The sequence below is a fragment of the Pecten maximus genome, chromosome 11 (genome assembly GCF_902652985.1).
Source record: "Pecten maximus chromosome 11, xPecMax1.1, whole genome shotgun sequence".
NCBI classification, from domain to species: Eukaryota; Metazoa; Mollusca; class Bivalvia; order Pectinida; family Pectinidae; genus Pecten; species Pecten maximus.
This window is the reverse complement of record NC_047025.1, coordinates 18,246,428-18,268,496: the sequence shown is the minus strand read 5'-3', so window position 1 is coordinate 18,268,496 and position 22,069 is coordinate 18,246,428. Positions and strand designations below refer to the sequence as shown.

Sequence of the window (22,069 nt, the reverse complement as noted above, 5' to 3'; positions counted from 1 at the left end):
GCCAATTAGTTCTGGTACAGAGGTTTCAAGTCATACCCTGTATATGGTGTTAATGCCGATTAGTTCTGGTACAGAGGTTCCAAGTCATGCCCTGTATATGATGTTGATGCCGATTACGTCTGGTACAGAGGTTCCAAGTCATGCCCTGTATATGATGTTGATGCCAATTAGTTCTGGTACAGAGGTTTCAAGTCATACCCTGTATATGGTGTTAATGCCGATTAGTTCTGGTACAGAGGTTCCAAGTCATGCCCTGTATATGATGTTGATGCCGATTACGTCTGGTACAGAGGTTTCAAGTCATACCCTGTATATGATGTTGATGCCGATTAGTTCTGGTACAGAGGTTTCAATCATGCCCTGTATATGATGTTGATGCCAATTAGTTCTGGTACAGAGGTTTCAATCATGCCCTGTATATGATGTTAATGCCAATTAGTTCTGGTACAGAGGTTCCAAGTCATACCCTGTATATGAGGTTGATGCCGATTAGTTCTGGTACAGAGGTTTCAAGTCATACCCTGTATATGATGTTAATGCCAATTAGTTCTGGTACAGAGGTTTCAAGTCATACCCTGTATATGAGGTTGATGCCGATTAGTTCTGGTACAGAGGTTTCAAGTCATACCCTGTATATGATGTTAATGCCAATTAGTTCTGGTACAGAGGTTTCAAGTCATACCCTGTATATGAGGTTGATGCCGATTACGTCTGGTACAGAGGTTTCAAGTCATACCCTGTATATGATGTTAATGCCAATTAGTTCTGGTACAGAGGTTTCAAGTCATACCCTCTATATGATGTTGATGCCGATTACTTCTGGTACAGAGGTTTCAAGTCATACCCTGTATATGATGTTGATGCCGATTAGTTTTGGTACAGAGGTTTCAAGTCATACCCTGTATATGATGTTAATGCCGATTACTTGTACTCAGGTTTCCAATCATACCTTGTATATGGTGTTGATGCCTAATACCTGTTAGCGTCCGACTGACTCTCTGACCGACTCTCCTGAATTCCTCAGATCTGATGAGCTAGCGCTTCACCACCTTGAATTCTTCCTCCATTGATATTTGTAGCTGCTGTAGTAAGTATTTGCAATATGGCTCACTCAGTGAAACCTTTTAGATCAACAACAGCCAGTCTTGGTAGGATTCTATGTAGGCAAATCCAGACAAACCACTTACTTCAACAAAGACTTGACTTCTGAAAGTCCTTAACACAGCTGGGGGTCCCCTGATCAAGCACTTCCAAATTCACTTGACAAAGCTATCTTTCTTCAGGATCAGGCATTTTCAAGTCCAATGCATTGCAGTTGTTTAATGTATGATTGTGTTGTTTAATATATATTAGTGTTATTTTATGTATGTTAGTGTTGCTTTGTCAGTCCATCCACTGTCAACATTTTCCTTTCTGTGACTTATTAATAACTAAAATTCCCAGCATTATGATTTTGACAAATAGCATGCTGGGGTAAAGAATAACCAAGTTTGTCTATGTAATAGAGGTCAAAGGAGTAATAATTTGAAAACTTATTCATAACCAAGAGGCTCAGGGTCATGTTATTGAGCCAGAAGCATGCTAAGAAAGGGCTACAACATTTGTTCAAATGAATAACCTTGACCTTCTTTCAAGGTCACAGTTGACATGCTTGGGTGAAGGGCTTACAAGATTGTTCATGATAGGAGGGGTATTTACTTGGGATTAAAAAAAAATCAAAAAAATCAAGAAGTCTTCTCTTCTTAAACTGTAGAACAAATGAGTGATGAAGGCCCCTTTGGCCTTTTGTTATTATGTCATCTTTTAGTGTTAGTTAGTGTTTTCTCAAATTCTGAAAATCTTTCATTTAAAGAACGTATTTTAGTAGAAAGAGTTGTACAACCATTCTACCATTATACTCCTTGGAAAGAGTTTGAATCTCATTGGTCTTATAGCGTTTTCATTTTTATGAGCTCATTTTAGAAGTTGTCCTTAGACTAAGAGGTCAGTGTCATTTGTGTGTCTGTCAGTTGTGGTTCTTATGTACCCTAAAAATACCTAAACATATATTTTCTGACCAAATTAAATAAGAAGATTACAGGCAACATTCAATGACATATTTGTGTCGAACACTGTTCCCAGCGGTCTTTATATTGGATTATTACGTTTAATTCTGTGAATAATAGCTGTGTATTTCCCTAACTACCTGTAACTACCGTCTCTCTCTCGTTGTATATCTGTCCTAACAAACCATAACTGTTGTCCAACAGCTTTCATTTGAGGATTAGGTTTAACTTATCCCACAGCTATCATATGAGAGAGACGGCCAAGTTGCACTCTAGAGCAAACAACCTTTATAAAATAGTCGTGATTGATGGATAAACCAAGTCTACAGTACAAATTATGCAACCATGTGTAGACAATTTCTTAGAAGTTGAAGTATGAAACAACAAGAGACCAAATGGGCCTGAATCACTTACCTGGCATTAATCCAAGAAGTAAGTTCCAAGCATGTTACTGACCAAACATCACCTTCGGCCTGTGGCTTATTCAGAAGTTGCTAAGAGATTTTAACTTATTTGATCTGTGTGCATTTGAATATTACTGGCAGAAATATCAACACCCTAGGTTAAAAGATATTAACCTATTGACCCTCCTGCTTAATGCTCAGCATTTTTGGAGTTTGGTGACGGGTTCACCTGTTGTCAGTATAATGTAACCGTGTGGGGTGTTGTCAGTATAATGTAACCGGGTGGGGTGTTGTCAGTATAATGTAACCGGGTGGGGTGTTGTCAGTATAATGTAACCGGGTGGGGTGTCCTGGGTGTCTTCAGCAGTATATGCTTCATTGAGGTAACATTAAAAAGTTAAAATCACTTCCCAACTATCACAAGGAGACAAACATGAAGCCTCTTAAAAAAATTAATAAAAATGTACACACTACGTATACACGTATGCAGGGCTAATGGGAGGCTATTAAATGACTGTAGCTGTTGAGATACATTGTAGTATATTAAAAAAAAACCGAAATCAAATCATATTTGAACCCAGTAACATTGAGAAAAAGTAAAGGTCATTCAATTTAACAAACTATGTAGCCCTTCATCCCAGTATATCGCTGGCCAAATGTCATCACTCTTAGCATTTTGGGTTTACGTCAATTTAAGTGTTTTAAACATATCAGACTCCTGCAACCTTAAATATTAGTCAAAGTCAGCAATTTTAACACATTTTGTAGCCCTTAATTAATTCATCCCAGAATGCTATTGTCTCAATATCATGACCATGAACCTTTTAACAAATATGACCCCTGTGACCTTAAAACCAGGTCATGGTCATTGAACTAAATCGGTAGCTCTTTTTTCCCAGCATTCTACTGATCCCATATTATAACACTGGGCCTTTTTGTTATTGGGGAGATATTTAAGGATTTTTGGTACATTTGACCCTGTGAGCATGGAAGAAAGTCAAGGTCATTCATTTCAACAAACTCTGTAGCATCTTATCCACAATGCCACTGTTTCAATATCATGACCCTGGACCTCTTTCTTATTGAGAAGACTTTTAACAAGTTTGACGCCTGTGACCTTGAGAGTAGAACAAGGTCATTCATTAGAAGAAATTTTGTAGTCCTCCCAGCATGCTGTAGGCCTGATTTCAGGTATCTGGGCTTATTAGGTATTGAGAAGAAGCTGTTTAATGAGAAAAATTGATGCCAGGTGGCTGATAGATGATTGATGGACGATGGGCTCTACACTATGGCATAAGCTCACTTACCCTTCCTGCAGGTGATCTAAAAATGGACATACATTTATCTATCATGAGACTTTTCCCATTTCACCTGGCCCTGAGGCATATGCTGACACATGTGTCTACTAGTGAGCTCACATAATGGAGGACCATAGTTATATTATTCTTTATTTTATTTTTGAGCTTTGACCAGCCACTTGATATAATACTCATAAAATGGCAAAACAGACAGCTTGTTTGTGATCTTATTGTCACATTTCATATTTAATTATTTCCCTAGAGTTGTATCAATTTTGTACTTCATTTTGGTGCATTCACAAGGTAAACCCACTTATTTACGTGTGCAATTAATTTTCATTTTATTTTGAGGACAATTAACAATTCATGATAATTAATCTCTATAAAATAGTTCCAATCAGAGGTACAGTAGGTGTTTTATCACTAAATCACGGAATAAAATAGTTCCAATCACAGGTACAGTAGGTGTTTTATCACTAAATCACGAAATAAAATAGTTCCAATCACAGGTACAGTAGGTGTTTTATCACTAAATCACGAAATAAAATCACCATGAACAAATCTTTCAGCATGAAAATGTGAAATTTAGTTGCCACGAAAATATTTTTGAGTTACAGTATGATAAACTCTCACCAAAACGCAAATGAAACTAAAAATTTACTTAACATCATCTCGTGATAAATATGACAAAAACAATTATCATCTGTAGATGTGTCGCCCTACATTGGTACATGTATGTAACACACACAGCATGGTCCTATCTGGTTCTAAGGTTGGTTTTGCCTTCCACTTATATTTTAGGATCTCGGATGTATTCTAATTCAAATATCTAAATAAAAACCGATAAAATTATACAAATGAAAGTCAATAAAATATCTCCCATCATTCAATGAAATGGAGAAGAATGATGGTTTAACAAAACTTCTGTAATCTTTAAATTTAATCTGTTGATTTAGCCACTAGTATCACGATTAAGTGGAAACAAAGCTGTCGGTAATACGTCTACTAATGCTACTGTGGGCCTAGGTACAGAGCTCAGAATCAGTAACTCAAACTGTTATGTACTGATCAGGTCAACACTGATTCTCCGACAGATAAACAATTATGACATAGAAGCAATAATTCAATCCAATCCAGAACGACTTGGGAAATACAACATAATTTAAAATTGTCAAGTTAAAGGCTTCCAGCCAAATGTGGAAATTCTCAACATGTAAAACAATAAAAAACGATTTTATTAACACTATAAAAATACCAGAGGAATTTAGTAAGCCCATTAAAACGCGGGGTAGAGAGGAGCGATCTATTGTTGATGTCTTTGATTCCCATTAAAATGTTCACGGCCTTGAATGCCGTCCTGCTCCGAGCCATTACTTGAGGACATCTTGTCATGTCAATTGGGGACCAACTCCACTATGTTGTACTTGATACATCCCAATGTTGTATAAAATCCTTCCTGTTTTCCTCAGGAAATGAGGATAACAAGGATTTTAAAGAATGGCAAAAATGGATCAAAGTGAATGATACTTTTTACATGTTGTAATGAAATCCTGACGTGTCCCCCACATAGCACTACCTGTTGTAATGAAATCCTGACATATCTCCCACATAACACTACCTGTTGTAATGAAATCCTGACATGTCCCCCACATAACACTACCTGTTATAATGAAATCCTGACATGTCCCCCACATAACACTACATGTTGTAATGAAATCCTGACATATCTCCCACATAACACTACATGTTGTAATGAAATCCTGACATATCTCCCACATAGCACTACCTGTTGTAATGAAATCCTGACATATCTCCCACATAACACTACCTGTTGTAATGAAATCCTGACATATCTCCCTCATAACACTACCTGTTGTAATGAAATCCTGACATATCTCCCACATAGCACTACCTGTTGTAATGAAATCCTGACATATCTCCCACATAACACTACCTGTTGTAATGAAATCCTGACATATCTCCCACATAACACTACCTGTTGTAATGAAATCCTGACATATCTCCCACATAACACTACCTGTTGTAATGAAATCCTGACATATCTCCCACATAGCACTACCTGTTGTAATGAAATCCTGACATATCTCCCACATAGCACTACCTGTTGTAATGAAATCCTGACATATCTCCCACATAACACTACCTGTTGTAATGAAATCCTGACATATCTCCCACATAACACTACCTGTTGTAATGAAATCCTGACATATCTCCCACATAACACTACCTGTTGTAATGAAATCCTGACATATCTCCCACATAACACTACCTGTTGTAATGAAATCCTGACATATCTCCCACATAACACTACCTGTTGTAATGAAATCCTGACATATCTCCCACATAGCACTACCTGTTGTAATGAAATCCTGACATATCTCCCACATAACACTACCTGTTGTAATGAAATCCTGACATATCTCCCACATAACACTACCTGTTGTAATGAAATCCTGACATATCTCCCACATAACACTACCTGTTGTAATGAAATCCTGACATATCTCCCACATAACACTACCTGTTGTAATGAAATCCTGACATATCTCCCACATAACACTACCTGTTGTAATGAAATCCTGACATATCTCCCACATAACACTACCTGTTGTAATGAAATCCTGACATATCTCCCACATAACACTACCTGTTGTAATGAAATCCTGACATATCCCCCACATAACACTACCTGTTGTAATGAAATCCTGACGTGTCCCCCACATAACACTACCTGTTGTAATGAAATCCTGACATATCTCCCACATAACACTACCTGTTGTAATGAAATCCTGACATATCTCCCACATAACACTACCTGTTGTAATGAAATCCTGACATATCTCCCACATAACACTACCTGTTGTAATGAAATCCTGACATATCTCCCACATAACACTACCTGTTGTAATGAAATCCTGACATATCTCCCACAAAACACTACCTGTTGTAATGAAATCCTGACATATCTCCCACAAAACACTACCTGTTGTAATGAAATCCTGACATATCTCCCACATAACACTACCTGTTGTAATGAAATCCTGACATATCTCCCACATAACACTTCCTGTTGTAATGAAATCCTGACATATCTCCCACATAACACTACCTGTTGTAATGAAATCCTGACATATCTCCCACATAACACTACCTGTTGTAATGAAATCCTGACATATCTCCCACATAACACTACCTGTTGTAATGTAATCCTGACATATCTCCTACATAACACTACATGTTGTAATGAAATCCTGACATATCTCCCACATAACACTACCTGTTATTATCACTACCTGTTATTATCACTACCTGTTATTATCACTACCTGTTATTAACACTTCCTGTTATTATCACATGTCTGAACATGTTGAGAATCATTAGAACAGTACATGTTTACCCTCAGTCTCGAAAAAAAAAGTAACATTTAAAAAAGTTTTGAATATATAACTTTATTTAGCAGCAACAGATAACAAAGCACCAAAATGAACTGATAAGAATCTGTAATACAAAAACATAGCCCTTCTGATCAGGTAAACCATCACATATACACTGTCTCCAAATAGTTTACAACAACTTCAAAACAAGTTATATCAACTTGTATAAATCACTCTTGTTGGCCTTGATGGTTTGGTTTATTTTGTTTAACGTCCTATTAACAGCCAGGGTCATTTAAGGACGTGCCAGGTTTTGGAGGTGCAGGAAAGCCAGAGTACCTGGAGTAAAACCATCGACCAACAGTCAGTATCAGGGCAACTGCCCCACGTAGGTTTCGAACTCGCAACCCAGAGGTGGAGGGCTAGTGATAAAGTGTCGGGACACCTTAACCACTCGGCCACCGCCGCGCGGCCTTGATGGAAGCACTGCTAGGAGTCTTATTGTTGGAGCAATCTGGAGTACCCAGAGAAAACCATGACATCAGACATGTGATGCAATACCTGGGCAGGTGACCCCTGACCTTTTCACTTACAAACGGTTCAGAAAGTATAGTCACCTTAGCTTGGGTGAAGACATATATGTTTTAGTTGTATTTTTGACAGAAATAAGCTGAAGAAATAATTGTACATTTTGTACATATGATAAACATAAATGTTATTACAATATATCCCTTTTTTAAATATAACAGAAATAAACTGTAGAACAAGTTACAATACATACATTTGTAGGTATGATAGAAAATAAATCACAGTCTCACACACATCGAAGCATATATAATACATTGTATATGTGGCGTACAGATTATAATCACAATTTTTTTAAATATGCAATATTACAAATAATATAATAAAATGTAGTACAATATCAAGTAAACAAAATAAATCACTAACATTAAAAAAACATTGGGAAACAAAATAAGGGAGGAGGGATAACAAATCTATACTGAACAGCTTTTACCGTATTTATCCTAAACCCAGAGGATCAAATCTGTAATGAATGGCTTTTACCGTATTTATCCTAAACCCAGTGCGTCAAATCTATACTTAACGCCCTGTACCATATTCATCCTAAACCTAAGGAGGTCAAATCTGTATTGAATAATGGCTTGAACCATTTTCATCCTAAACCCAAAGGATCAAATCTGTACTGAATGGCTTCATGATAAACCCAGAGGTTCAACACATTTAAACATGAAGTAGGCCATGGGTTACTGGTGAACAAGGCAATAACATGTTTGCAAAGTAACTAAACTGCAGTGTACATTGGTGGTCTTATTTCATGGCAAAGGGTTTTATTGAGGATAAACACTGTATATTACTGGGGACACTGAGAATGTAAATATCACAAACATGACCATAGATCAATAACAAAAACAATCATATACTGATACATAAATGACCTCAAATTACCATGGATACATCTTGTAAATAATTTGTGATTTAGAATTACAAAACAATATTTATATAATTATACTTCATAGCTCATAATACATGTATGTGTTACACAACAAATAAACCCCTTTACTAGGTGTGGTAAAAATATCTCAGAATGAGGACAAAATGACAAAATGTCATCTTATTTTAACCTCATATTAAAGATGGCAGCCTTAAAGAGAAATTAGTGTTCACATTGAAGACATCAGAGTACCGTATTTACCCTGTAACAGCCCTCGGGCCAACATTAAACTCCAAGTATAGGGTGGGCTTATTTCAGGAGATATAACAACCCCTGGGGCCAACATTAAACTTGAAGTATAGGGTGGGCTTATTTCAGGACAGTGATATAGCTTTTGTGGGCTTCACACTGAACTGGACATAGTGTGGCTTTGTTACTACCAGGCATGGGCTTTCAGTGGATATATAAGATAAGTATGTTTTTTAATAGCAACCGTAACACTATAGTAAATTTGTTTTTGTTATCTGTTAATTGTTAACATTGAAATATACATGACTACAAAATAATAAAAACGTACAATTATAATGATACATATATCACAATTAATCATATCAGTAAATAAATTATAAATACAATTTTTTTGTGTGTGAAAATAAACACAAATGTAAGAATACAAAACAATTAATTTAACAACAGACATACACAATAGTACATATAAGACATATTACACAAGTACCACATGGCAGTCATGGTATTATAAATGACATTATCATGGTATCTCACACCACATGGCAGTCATGGTATCATAAACAATATTATTTATCCTGTATCACACGTACACCACATGGCAGTCATTGTGTTATAAACCATGTTATTTAGAACAATTTTCAATGACTTAATTAAGATTTAATTTATTGACTCATTACTATACCTTTAATTTAGATTTTTTGACAAAAAACTGCTGTTTGTGTATGACTTGACTGCCGACCAGATCGAGTAACAACATTTATACCTCACACTCTACACATATAAAACACAAAACTGGTTTCCACGACATTTAAATATGTATGTTGTCATTATCGAAGACATTTTTCCATGAATATTTTCTAGACTGAATTATCGATCATTATTAGATTATGCATGAGCTTGTTTAAACATAAATTGCGTTACTTATTAACAGTCTAACTTTGCATGCTACGTCAAATTTCAAATGACTCAACACGACACAGAACAATTGGTATGTAAAATGAAATCACGAGGGAACACGAACTCTGCCCAAGAGACATCAGTTTCCATGGTAATCTTTGGTATGTTATTGAAATACAAATTTAAATCTACATAGACTTAAAAAAACCAGAGAATAAGTTTTTTCAACAATTAACAGTTTTTGAAAAGCTTCCAACTCAATTTGTACGTAAGTTAGTCTAAAACTAGACTATTTGAGACACTGTTTTTACACGATGTAAATATACTAAAGCCAAGTTTTTTTCTTCACTTTTTGGATATATCTTAATTAGCACATATTTGTACATAAAGTAGTCAAGTCAGAGAGACAGTAGACATCTAAATATAACAGGTACCATGACAACAGGGAAAACAATGAGACTCGAAGTATCTAAAATAAAAATAACATACAACAATATATTGATAATAACAATATATAGATAGTCACTTGATCATTAGTACCAGATTTGGGTATCCAGAGTAAGTGGTCACATTTAATTTGTACCAGATTTTAGTATCCAGAGTAATTGGTCACATTTAATTTGTTCCAGATTTTGGTATCCAGAGTAAGTGGTCACATTTAATTTGTACCAGATTTTGGTATCTAGAGTAATTATATAAGTGGTCACATTTAATTTGTACCCGTTACTGTAAATACACTCTGACTTTACGAGATCTTGATCATTAGTCACAAAGCTCCTCATTTGACTCCAACAAACTTTGCTTTATGTCAAAAAATATTTACCAATCAAGAAAAAGATACAAAAGTAACCTTTGACCTGGTGACCTTGGACTTTCAAACATGTGACATACTTTATGTTGGATCATTCTCTACATCGTTATGAAATATTTATCTATTAAAAGACAAATAACTTCATCTTGACCTTTGACACTGTGTTCTTGACCTTAAAACCAAAGACTTTTTTTTTAAAACTTTAATCAGCTTTGTTTTGCATAATGCAATGAACAAATATTTACCAGTTTCATAAAACTTTCTCTTGACCTTCACCTTGATCTTTAATAAAACAGTGTTTGTGACCAGAAGTCAGGCCAACTACATCTGTGAGTTCTATAAACTTTGATTCATAATGTCATACCAAAATATTAACTCCTTTAGAATGGAAATTGATTTTAGCTACAGGCCAAATATCAACACCCAGGACTGAATCTAGGGAAGTTTGAAGATATAAGCTAACAACAGACGTCAAATCAAATATCATCACTCCAGGAATTCTGAATGTAAAGAAATTTGAAGACAAGCAGACAGCGGAAGACTAAGTATCATCATTCTAAGACTTATAAATCTGAAGAAATGACATGCTGATAGAAGAGCTCAGATGTAGCTCGCCATAAGAACTTTACAAGCGTTAAATGTCATCTGATTGAACAAAGTCAATCTCTATTTTGTGAATATGCTACATTTATAAGATTTTTCTTCTCCCTCTTTCTCAGGATTTTCAATTAAATTGCCATTCAGTGAAAATGTTTTTCATATTTAATCCTCAATTGTCAAAGAAAAACACAGAGCTTTGTAGAAAATGTCAGCTGTAATCTTGAATTATTTACCAATTAAAAATAAAAACTTTTCATTAGTAAAAACTAATCACTGATGATAGTAATACAGGTTGAGTTCACTGATGATAGTAATACAGGTTGAGTTCTATGTACCCTGTCACGATTAATTCAATATAAATTTGATCTAGGATCACTTAGCCTGGTTAAAAAACCATGGAATTTCATGCAGATAGTGTGAGAACATTTTAGGATTCAGAGTTATTTCCAATTAATGTGATTAGGTAAAATAAAGGTAGCATTAGAATTCCCCCATTAATAGTCGGCGATTTATGATTAGCAGCAGGTGCATTATTTAATGCCAAATCATGCACCCCACCAGGTTTCATGCCTCCCCAATATTTCCCTCAAGTCAGCCCACTAGATTCTTATGATCAATTAACCTGTCAGCCATTTTCATGATAGGACATTTGATTGGATGAAATAGGATGATATGTGCCCCAGTAGGGGTCTTCATCTGCTTCCAACACCATTACACAATCACTTCTAATAAAGTGTTTACATTAAATACCACAAGGTCACTACAACATACAATTCTACACAGTAAACACATAGAGAAGCTAAGACTGACCATAACACATTTGTCTTTAATGATCTTATGCTCCAGTACTGTTTACTCATATGAACCAAATATTTCACAAAACCCCTCTAAAGGTAAGATTTTTAGTCATATGAACCGAAATATTTCACAAAACCCCTCTAAAGGTAAGATTTTTAGTCATATGAACCGAAATATTTCACAAAACCCCTCTAAAGGTAAGATTTTTCTTATGGTTTAGATTTTCAAAGTTTTACCAAAATATTGAAGCTAAAGGTAAGATTTTTAGTCATATGAACCGAAATATTTCACAAAACCCTTCTAAAGGTAAGATTTTTAGTCATATGAACCGAAATATTTCACAAAACCCCTCTAAAGGTAAGATTTTTCTTATGGTTTAGATTTTCAAAGTTTTACCAAAATATTGAAGCTAAAAACACATTTTCGAAGAAATTTTGAAACAGACATGAAATTTTCCCTTTTTTAGTTTTGATTTTCAAAGTATCTTTTCTATCAATTTTATCTGAACTTGGAAAACAGGCATACTGCATGGGTATTGCAAAAGCAATACATGCCCCCCCCCCCCTTGTACAAGATGGATGGAGAGGAAACATATATAGTACCCTTGGTTTCACCGGTAGGGGACTGAAAATAGCCTTGAAAACAATCATTACAGTACCTAAAGCATATATATATATATTTGTGAGACAATATTTCATAAACTTAATTTCCTATAAAACAGTTACAAAAAATAATAATAATAATATACAGTATTCAAGCATTCATTTATATTTAGTCATGAGACCATAATTATTTTTGCTTTGCTTAAATTCTTTCATCACCAAATCCACCACATAATAATATATGCAGTGTGAGACAATAATTGTTTATGTCCAAGAGAGACACTGACAATCCTGGTACACTGTACATTTACATGACATAATTTTTGGTTCATGATCAGATGAATGTTCAACTCATCGGGTTCATGTTTCTATACACGTCAACACAATGTAAATGGTTCATACATACAAATATAGCTGAATACAAATATCGACTCAAAGTTTGATGAGGGAATACATTAATTCTTTATATTCACAATGAAGATGAATACATTTAAATTCTTCATTAAAAAGATGAAACATATTAAAATGAATGCTTCAGATGATACTACAAATTAATATACGTATTCACAAGAAAATCATTTAGAAGAAAAAATATTCATTTCATTAATATACAAGTTTATCAATTAAGGCCTTGCTCATTATAATATTCCACAATTTTCAGTATGCTACATACAAACTCATTCGGTTACTTGTTAAGTTTTCTTTATTACAGAGTTGTCTCCACCTTAGTACAAAGCATATTGACAATGGTCACACGTGTGCCTTTACAACATAGATTACAATAATTAACATCAATTATACTTATTACACAATACATTGTATATTTTTTTTAAATCATGATATTTAATATCTGGATACTTTCTAGATAATATTGGATATAATCATTAATATATAATCAATATTAGTTTATGATAATCAATACACAAATTCATGGTGAGGATTTTATTAAAGTCTAAGTAGATGTGATAAAAAACAAAATTAAAACCTGCAAAAAAACAGAAAAAAATTATATAAATATAAAAAAAAAAAAAAATCACCGAAAATGTATAATTTTTTCAGAACAATTAGTCGAAGAGTAAAGTAAACCTGACTACATGATTATACCATCATTATACCTATAACAATGCATTCTTACTTATTACTAATAAATAAATACATCTGACAATTGTGACCATTTAAGTTGGACCTGAAGGTCATTTATCTGAAGTTGCCAGCCTTCATCAGCCACGTAGACAGCATGTTAAACACCATACCTCTTGGCCTAAAACTTTGGTAAGCCATTGAAAATTTCTGATGACCTTTAAAGTGAGTCAAGGTCATGCATTAAAGTCAACATGAGAGTCCACCACCAAAGTTAGACAAAATGTCTTGTGACTATGGATCTATTGGCTCAAACATTAATAGAGTTTTAATGCTGAAAAGTGTTATCTAAAATATTGCTTCCATATAATTTGATTTTTTTTTTTATTTCAAAAGACCTTGAAGTCTTTATAAAGTCAAGAATCTTAAGCATTTGTTTTGAAAAAAGGTAGCCTTTTTCAATGATCCTGAGGTAAAAAGCTATGGTTATCAGTCTTGACTCTGCATATTGGTGGGAATTCAAAATTATAGTGACACTGAAATTTAGTCTTGACTGCTGAATATTGTACTTTATCTTAGATTTCCTGCATGATAAGCAATATTGAAACTATAATGGGAAAAAGATATCTGTATAAACAAACGATCTCCGTATAAACAAACGATCTCTGTATAAACAATGATCTCTGTATAAACAAACGATCTCCATATAAACAAACGATCTCTGTATAAACAAACGATCTCTGTATAAACAATGATCTCTGTATAAACAAACGATCTCCGTATAAACAAACAATCTCCGTATAAACAAACGATCTCTGTATAAACAAACGATCTCTGTATAAACAAACGATCTCTGTATAAACAAACGATCTCCGTATAAACAATGATCTCTGTATAAACAAACGATCTCCGTATAAACAATGATCTCCGTATAAACAACGATCTCTGTATAAACAAACGATCTCTGTATAAACAATGATCATTGTATAAACAAACGATCTCTGTATAAACAAACGATCTCTGTATAAACAAACGATCTCTGTATAAACAAACGATCTCCGTATAAACAAACGATCTCTGTATAAACAATGATCTCTGTATAAACAATGATCTCTGTATAAACAAACGATCTCTGTATAAACAATGATCTCTGTATAAACAAACGATCTCTGTATAAACAAACGATCTCTGTATAAACAAACGATCTCTGTATAAACAATGATCTCTGTATAAACAAACGATCTCTGTATAAACAAACGATCTCCGTATAAACAAACGATCTCCGTATAAACAATGATCACTGTATAAACAAATGATCTCTGTATAAACAAACGATCTCTGTATAAACAAACGATCTCTGTATAAACAAACGATCTCTGTATAAACAAACGATCTCCGTATAAACAATGATCTCTGTATAAACAAATGATCTCTGTATAAACAAACGATCTCCGTATAAACAAATGATCTCCGTATAAACAAACGATCTCTGTATAAACAAATGATCTCCGTATAAACAAACGATCTCTGTATAAACAAACGATCTCCGCATAAACAAATGATCTCCGTATAAACAAACGATCTCTGTATAAACAAACGATCTCTGTATAAACAATGATCTCTGTATAAACAAAAACTAAGAAGTAGTCCTAAGATGTAGATACATCAATTTTTCAATAAACACTACCAATAATGAATAAGGATCTTCATAATAATGGGACCAGATATACATTTGTAATTGTTCTTCAAAACAAAGAGAAAGATTATTTGTAAGAATGGGATGCAATTATGTATATTTTGAAAAAAAGATACAGTTTACAATTACATATTTGATTTTTTTTAATCTTTAACCATATTTGGTTTAAGATATATTTTTGAAATTGGAGATTCCTCCAAGCAATTACTCCACATTAGAGTCTAAATAGAGAAAACTGCTGCAAATTAGACTTACATCTATCGACAGCAGAAACACATAAATCTATCAAAATCAACTTAAATAGTCAGAATAAAGAATTGCTTTACTAGTTTAGTTATTTACTGCAGGTTCAAGCACTGCATAAGGACACAAAACACCACCTGATTGGCTGATTTACTGCTGAGAGATTTTAAATGCGGATCTATAAATCTCCAACATACTCTTTATCACATACAAGCTTGACAGACTACCTAACAACTGCCAAAGCTTACAAGAGCTATGATGATCCAATTCTCATTAAGGCTGAAGCAATTTCTGTTCTAATTACCTATTTAGAGATAATTAAAAGTTTTAATTTTTTCCCTAGTATGGTAATAAGAACTTAGACAATTCCTTACTTGGTGCAATGGGCCGATTGTGTTTTTATGTCATGTTTTTAATGTTCCTTTCCCCTATCAATTATAGCAGTAAGCACCCGCTCCCGACAAACAGATCTAGACATCCACTGGAGTAGCCAAGCCTAATCAGTGACTTTCTTACAGGTCTCCTAATGTACCACATAGTTATTCCCAAACTCTACATAGCCAACATAGAATGGCTTTATAACCAACTTTACTATACTACAAATCCACCAGCAGTTACACATGTTTTCTTTACTTGTTTTAATTACGTTCGTAAACTAAATTTATGGAATGAAATTCATCAAGGCAAATTATTCCAAGCGAGTCATCTACCTCCATACAAAGTTTGGCATGTAAATGGAACTAGGTTCCAAAATTCCATAACCTGTTATTGTACTAGAGGTTAACCATGTTATTGTACTAGAGGTTAACCATGTTACTGTACTAGAGGTTAACCATGTTATTGTACTAGAGGTTAACTATGTTATATGTTACAAGAGATTAAGCATGTTAATATGCTAGAGGTTAACCATGTTATTGTAATAGAGGTTAACCATGTTATTGTACTAGAGGTTAACTATGTTATTGTACTAGAGGTTAACTATGTTATTGTACTAGAGGTTAACTATGTTATTGTACTAGAGGTTAACCATGTTATTGTACTAGAGGTTAACCATGTTATCTCACTAAAGATTAACCATCTTTATTAAATATAATCTATTTTACCCGATTTCCCAGAGGACTGGAATGTCACAAGCTTTAAACATACGAGGTGGAGCCAGATTTTACCTGGGGATGGTATTAAACCTGCCACTATTATGGCATCCCCACCTTTTTTCAGGAAAAGCCACTTGAAACATATAAAACTGCTTTACCTCACCGACCTGCCAATATATTGTCTTTTAAGTAAAAGCTCTAGATTGTTTTCATTATATAAGAGTATACAAAGGAAAAATAAGAAGAAATTTATTTGTTATTTTTTCCACCAAAATTTCACACAGAATTTTTTCTGTGTACATGGTTTGAGCACCCCTTTTGTTTTATGTAAGAGCACAGTGCACTTACTAGGTTGAATATGGTATTAGTATTGCATGCATGCTACTGAACAAATACTGGTGAAAATTAAGTTAGAATTCACCATGGCTAGTGATATATAAAGACAAACAATGTTTTGAAATTTGATAAAGTTTTGATGATGTGGGACTGAGGACAAGGTCGTGGAGAGTATTTAGGTATGAAATATGCAGAATGGGAATGTAAGTAGTGAAACAGAATTGATATCTATATACAGTATGATAATACCTGTTAACAATAAATGCTTATACTGGTGATTACACAAATAAATTAAGATCATTTTAAATAAATGAAACTATTTTTAACAACTTATCAAAAAGAAGAAAATTTAAATATAACTAAAGTTTGGAAATGTATTACAAAATTAAAGTCCAATAACAATAGCAGCAAGATCAACATATATACTTAATTTTCCTGTGAAACCATAAAATTTGTTATATTAAACCATTAAATATTTCAGATACAGGTAGCAGGTACCATGGTACCGGTGTTCTGAAGTTGAACTTGCCAGGATTTGACACCAGTCACCAGTGATTCTGAAGTTGAACTTGCCAGGATTTGACACCAGTCACCGGTGATTCTGAAGTTGAACTTGCCAGGATTTGACACCAGTCACCGGTGTTCTGAAGTTGACCTTGCCAGGATTTGACACCAGTCACCGGTGATTCTGAAGTTGAACTTGCCAGGATTTGACACCAGTTACCGGTGATTCCGAAGTTGAACTTGCCAGGATTTGACACCAGTCGCCGGTGATTCTGAAGTTGACCTTGCCAGGATTTGACACAAGTCACCGGTGATTCTGAAGTTGACCTTGCCAGGATTTGACACCAGTCACCGGTGATTCTGAAGTTGACCTTGCCAGGATTTGACACCAGTCACCAGTGATTCTGAAGTTGGTTTTACATCTAAGCAGTGGTTTTGGAATCAGAAGACGCTAGCATTAACAAGTATTTGATAGAGTCTGTTGTTATATTGGTATAAATAAGTTGGAAGCTTACCATCAGTCCACTCTGCGTTCAAACCTAAACAAACAAAGAATGACATGTGGTTAATTATCTTATGTAATTCAGGTTTAAGAAAAATCAATGTGTACCAGTAATTTATTATATCAAATAGATATTGCTGCAAAACAAAATACATGAGAATACATATATATAGTATAAAACATTATACAAGAGCTAAATCCCAGAAAGATATGATGCCACCCACCCTCGGAGTTCACAGGTCACTCATCTTCAGAGGTCAGTCCCACCCTCAGAGGTCACAGGTCACTCATCTTCAGAGGTCAGCCCCACCCTCAGAGGTCAGTCCAACCCTCAGAGGTCACAGTCACTCACCCTCAGAGTTTACCAGTCACCCATGCTCAGATGTCACAGGTCACCCTCTGAGGTCACAGGTCGACCACTCTCAGAGGTCAAGTAAAATAGCACTGCACAAGGATCATTTGCTATTATATGGTATTGTGAGAGTTTACTTTATGACAACAATTTGAATAGATTTTGGTTTCCAACTTGCACAATTGGAAATTTAAGGTGTGTAAATCTGTACAATATTGCTACCTAACTTTTCACGTCGAGCCAGTGAACCTTCAGTTATACTGATTAGGATTGAATCTAATCTCATACCAATGAGCCAACAGTATCAACTACAATAACATTGTAATAAAATGATATGCAATTATTGATCATTAAGAAGCTAATTTGAGCTTTTATGACCTTGGCCTTTACCATACAGTTTAAACCTTACATCTACATGTATTTAGTGCTTGATAATGCCTAGCAGCAATGTTCCCCTTTTTAACCTTGACCTTTCAATTTGTGACCTTTACATTATAACATGGAGCATCATCTCTTAATCTCATTAATATGACTTCATAATATGATTGTGCATGCAATGATCAAATTGTAGGGAAATTGGATTCTATGACATTGACTTTGATCTTGATATAGCAATAACACTCTTGACCTTGAAATCCATGATGGCCATCTGATAGCCATGTTATTGGGCATATCCAAAAGAATTAAGAGATCAGTTTCATAACTATGGGAACTTTTAAGCCCCCCCCCCCCCCCCCCCCTCCACTATTTTCTGACATTGACAGCTAACAATTTTTTTAGTGAAAAGAGAACATGAAAAACAAACAAAAGAATTAATATGTTATAAAACACATGACAAGATGACATTAATAAAACTGATTGATGATATAATTTTTATAAATCAAACAAAACAATAGAAACAAGCAATATAAGTATTTTGTTCATGCAAGTCTATCACATCTAACTGTACAACATTATTAATTAATAATTCGACACCTGCAGGCGTCAATGATCTACAGTAATTATACAGAACCAGGTGTGGCTATAGACAGTAATTATACAGAACTAGGTGTGGTTATAGACAGTAATTATACAGGACCAAGTGTGGCTATAGACAGTAATTATACAGGACCAAGTGTGGCTATAGACAGTAATTATACAGGACCAAGTGTGGTTATAGACAGTAATTATACAGGACCAAGTGTGGCTATAGACAGTAATTATACAGAACCAAGTGTGGCTATAGACAGTAATTATACAGGACCAAGTGTGGTTATAGACAGTAATTATACAGAATCAAGTGTGGTTATAGACAGTAATTATACAGGACCAAGTGTGGTTATAGACAGTAATTATACAGGACCAAGTGTGGCTATAGACAGTAAATAGATAGAACCAAGTGTGGCTATAGACAGTAATTATACAGAATCAAGTGTGGTTATAGACAGTAATTATACAGAACCAAGTGTGGTTATAGACAGTAATTATACAGGACCAAGTGTGGTTATAGACAGTAATTATACAGAACCAAGTGTGGTTATAGACAGTAATTATACAGGACCAAGTGTGGCTATAGACAGTAATTATACAGGACCAAGTGTGGCTATAGACAGTAATTATACAGGACCAAGTGTGGCTATAGACAGTAATTATACAGAACCAAGTGTGGCTATAGACAGTAATTATACAGGACCAAGTGTGGCTATAGACAGTAATTATACAGGACCAAGTGTGGCTATAGACAGTAATTATACAGGACCAAGTGTGGCTATAGACAGTAATTATACAGGACCAAGTGTGGTTATAGACAGTAAATAGATAGAACAAAGTGTGGTTATAGACAGTAATTATACAGGACCAAGTGTGGCTATAGACAGTAATTATACAGAACCAAGTGTGGTTATAGACAGTAATTATACAGGACCAAGTGTGGCTATAGACAGTAATTATACAGGACCAAGTGTGGCTATAGACAGTAATTATACAGGACCAAGTGTGGCTATAGACAGTAATTATACAGAACCAAGTGTGGCTATAGACAGTAATTATACAGGACCAAGTGTGGCTATAGACAGTAATTATACAGGACCAAGTGTGGCTATAGACAGTAATTATACAGGACCAAGTGTGGTTATAGACAGTAATTATACAGGACCAAGTGTGGCTATATATATAGACAGTAATTATACAGGACCAAGTGTGGCTATAGACAGTAAATAGATAGAACCAAGTGTGGCTATAGACAGTAAATAGATAGAACCAAGTGTGGCTATAGACAGTAATTATACAGAACCAAGTGTGGTTATAGACAGTAATTATACAGAACCAAGTGTGGTTATAGACAGTAATTATACAGGACCAAGTGTGGTTATAGACAGTAATTATACAGGACCAAGTGTGGTTATAGACAGTAATTATACAGAACCAAGTGTGGTTATAGACAGTAATTATACAGAACCAAGTGTGGTTATAGACAGTAATTATACAGGACCAAGTGTGGCTATAGACAGTAATTATACTAGAACCAAGTGTGGTTATAGACAGTAATTATACAGGACCAAGTGTGGCTATAGACAGTAATTATACAGAACCAAGTGTGGTTATAGACAGTAATTATACAGAACCAAGTGTGGTTATAGACAGTAATTATACAGGACCAAGTGTGGTTATAGACAGTAATTATACAGAACCAAGTGTGGCTATAGACAGTAATTATACAGGACCAAGTGTGGTTATAGACAGTAATTATACAGGACCAAGTGTGGTTATAGACAGTAATTATACAGAACCAAGTGTGGTTATAGACAGTAATTATACAGGACCAAGTGTGGCTATAGACAGTAATTATACAGAACCAAGTGTGGCTATAGACAGTAATTATACAGAACCAAGTGTGGCTATAGACAGTAATTATACAGAACCAAGTGTGGTTATAGACAGTAATTATACAGGACCAAGTGTGGCTATAGACAGTAATTATACAGAACCAAGTGTGGCTATAGACAGTAATTATACAGGACCAAGTGTGGCTATAGACAGTAATTATACAGAACCAAGTGTGGTTATAGACAGTAATTATACAGGACCAAGTGTGGTTATAGACAGTAATTATATAGAACCAAGTGTGGTTATAGACAGTAATTATACAGATCCAAGTGTGGTTATAGACAGTAATTATACAGAACCAAGTGTGGTTATAGACAGTAATTATATAGAACCAAGTGTGGCTATAGACAGTAATTATACAGGACCAAGTGTGGCTATAGACAGTAATTATACAGGACCTAGTGTGGCTATAGACAGTAATTATACAGGACCAAGTGTGGCTATAGACAGTAAATAGATAGAACCAAGTGTGGTTATAGACAGTAATTATACAGGACCAAGTGTGGCTATAGACAGTAATTATATAGAACCAAGTGTGGCTATAGACAGTAATTATACAGGACCAAGTGTGGCTATAGACAGTAATTATACAGAACCAAGTGTGGCTATAGACAGTAATTATACAGGACCAAGTGTGGCTATAGACAGTAATTATACAGAACCAAGTGTGGTTATAGACAGTAATTATACAGAACCAAGTGTGGTTATAGACAGTAATTATACAGGACCAAGTGTGGCTATAGACAGTAATTATACAGAACCAAGTGTGGCTATAGACAGTAATTATACAGAACCAAGTGTGGTTATAGACAGTAATTATACAGAACCAAGTGTGGTTATAG

The 22,069-nt window shown here is 34.7% G+C and overlaps 2 protein-coding genes across 2 annotated transcripts in view; both read right to left on the bottom strand.

The window, feature by feature from the left end:
- Positions 1–4,002: 4,002 nt before the first annotated feature.
- On the bottom strand, positions 4,003–6,996 carry LOC117338385. Its single transcript, XM_033899726.1, has 2 exons — positions 6,500–6,996; positions 4,003–6,415 (listed from the first exon to the last, which is right to left on the bottom strand). Exons 1-2 carry the CDS (start codon positions 6,951–6,953, stop codon positions 5,259–5,261), a joined length of 1,611 nt encoding a protein of 536 aa, XP_033755617.1. The 5' UTR covers positions 6,954–6,996; the 3' UTR covers positions 4,003–5,258.
- A 10,390-nt stretch (positions 6,997–17,386) lies between these two features.
- Positions 17,387–22,069, bottom strand: part of LOC117337185 — a 207,918-nt gene continuing 203,235 nt past the window's right edge. Inside the window, exon 6 of the mRNA XM_033898034.1 lies at positions 17,387–18,047. The gene's annotated coding sequence lies outside the window, so the exon portion shown is untranslated. The remainder of the gene's footprint in view (positions 18,048–22,069) is intronic.

Excerpts from the sequence above, each read along its gene's own strand:
- LOC117338385 (XM_033899726.1), bottom strand. The coding sequence starts at position 6,953 with ATGTGGGAGATATGTCAGGATTTCATTACAACAGGTAGTGTTATGTGG. Across the intron at positions 6,416-6,499 it reads TCAGGATTTCATTACAACAG|GTAGTGTTATGTGGGAGATA; the intron begins GTAGTGTTATGT and ends TCATTACAACAG.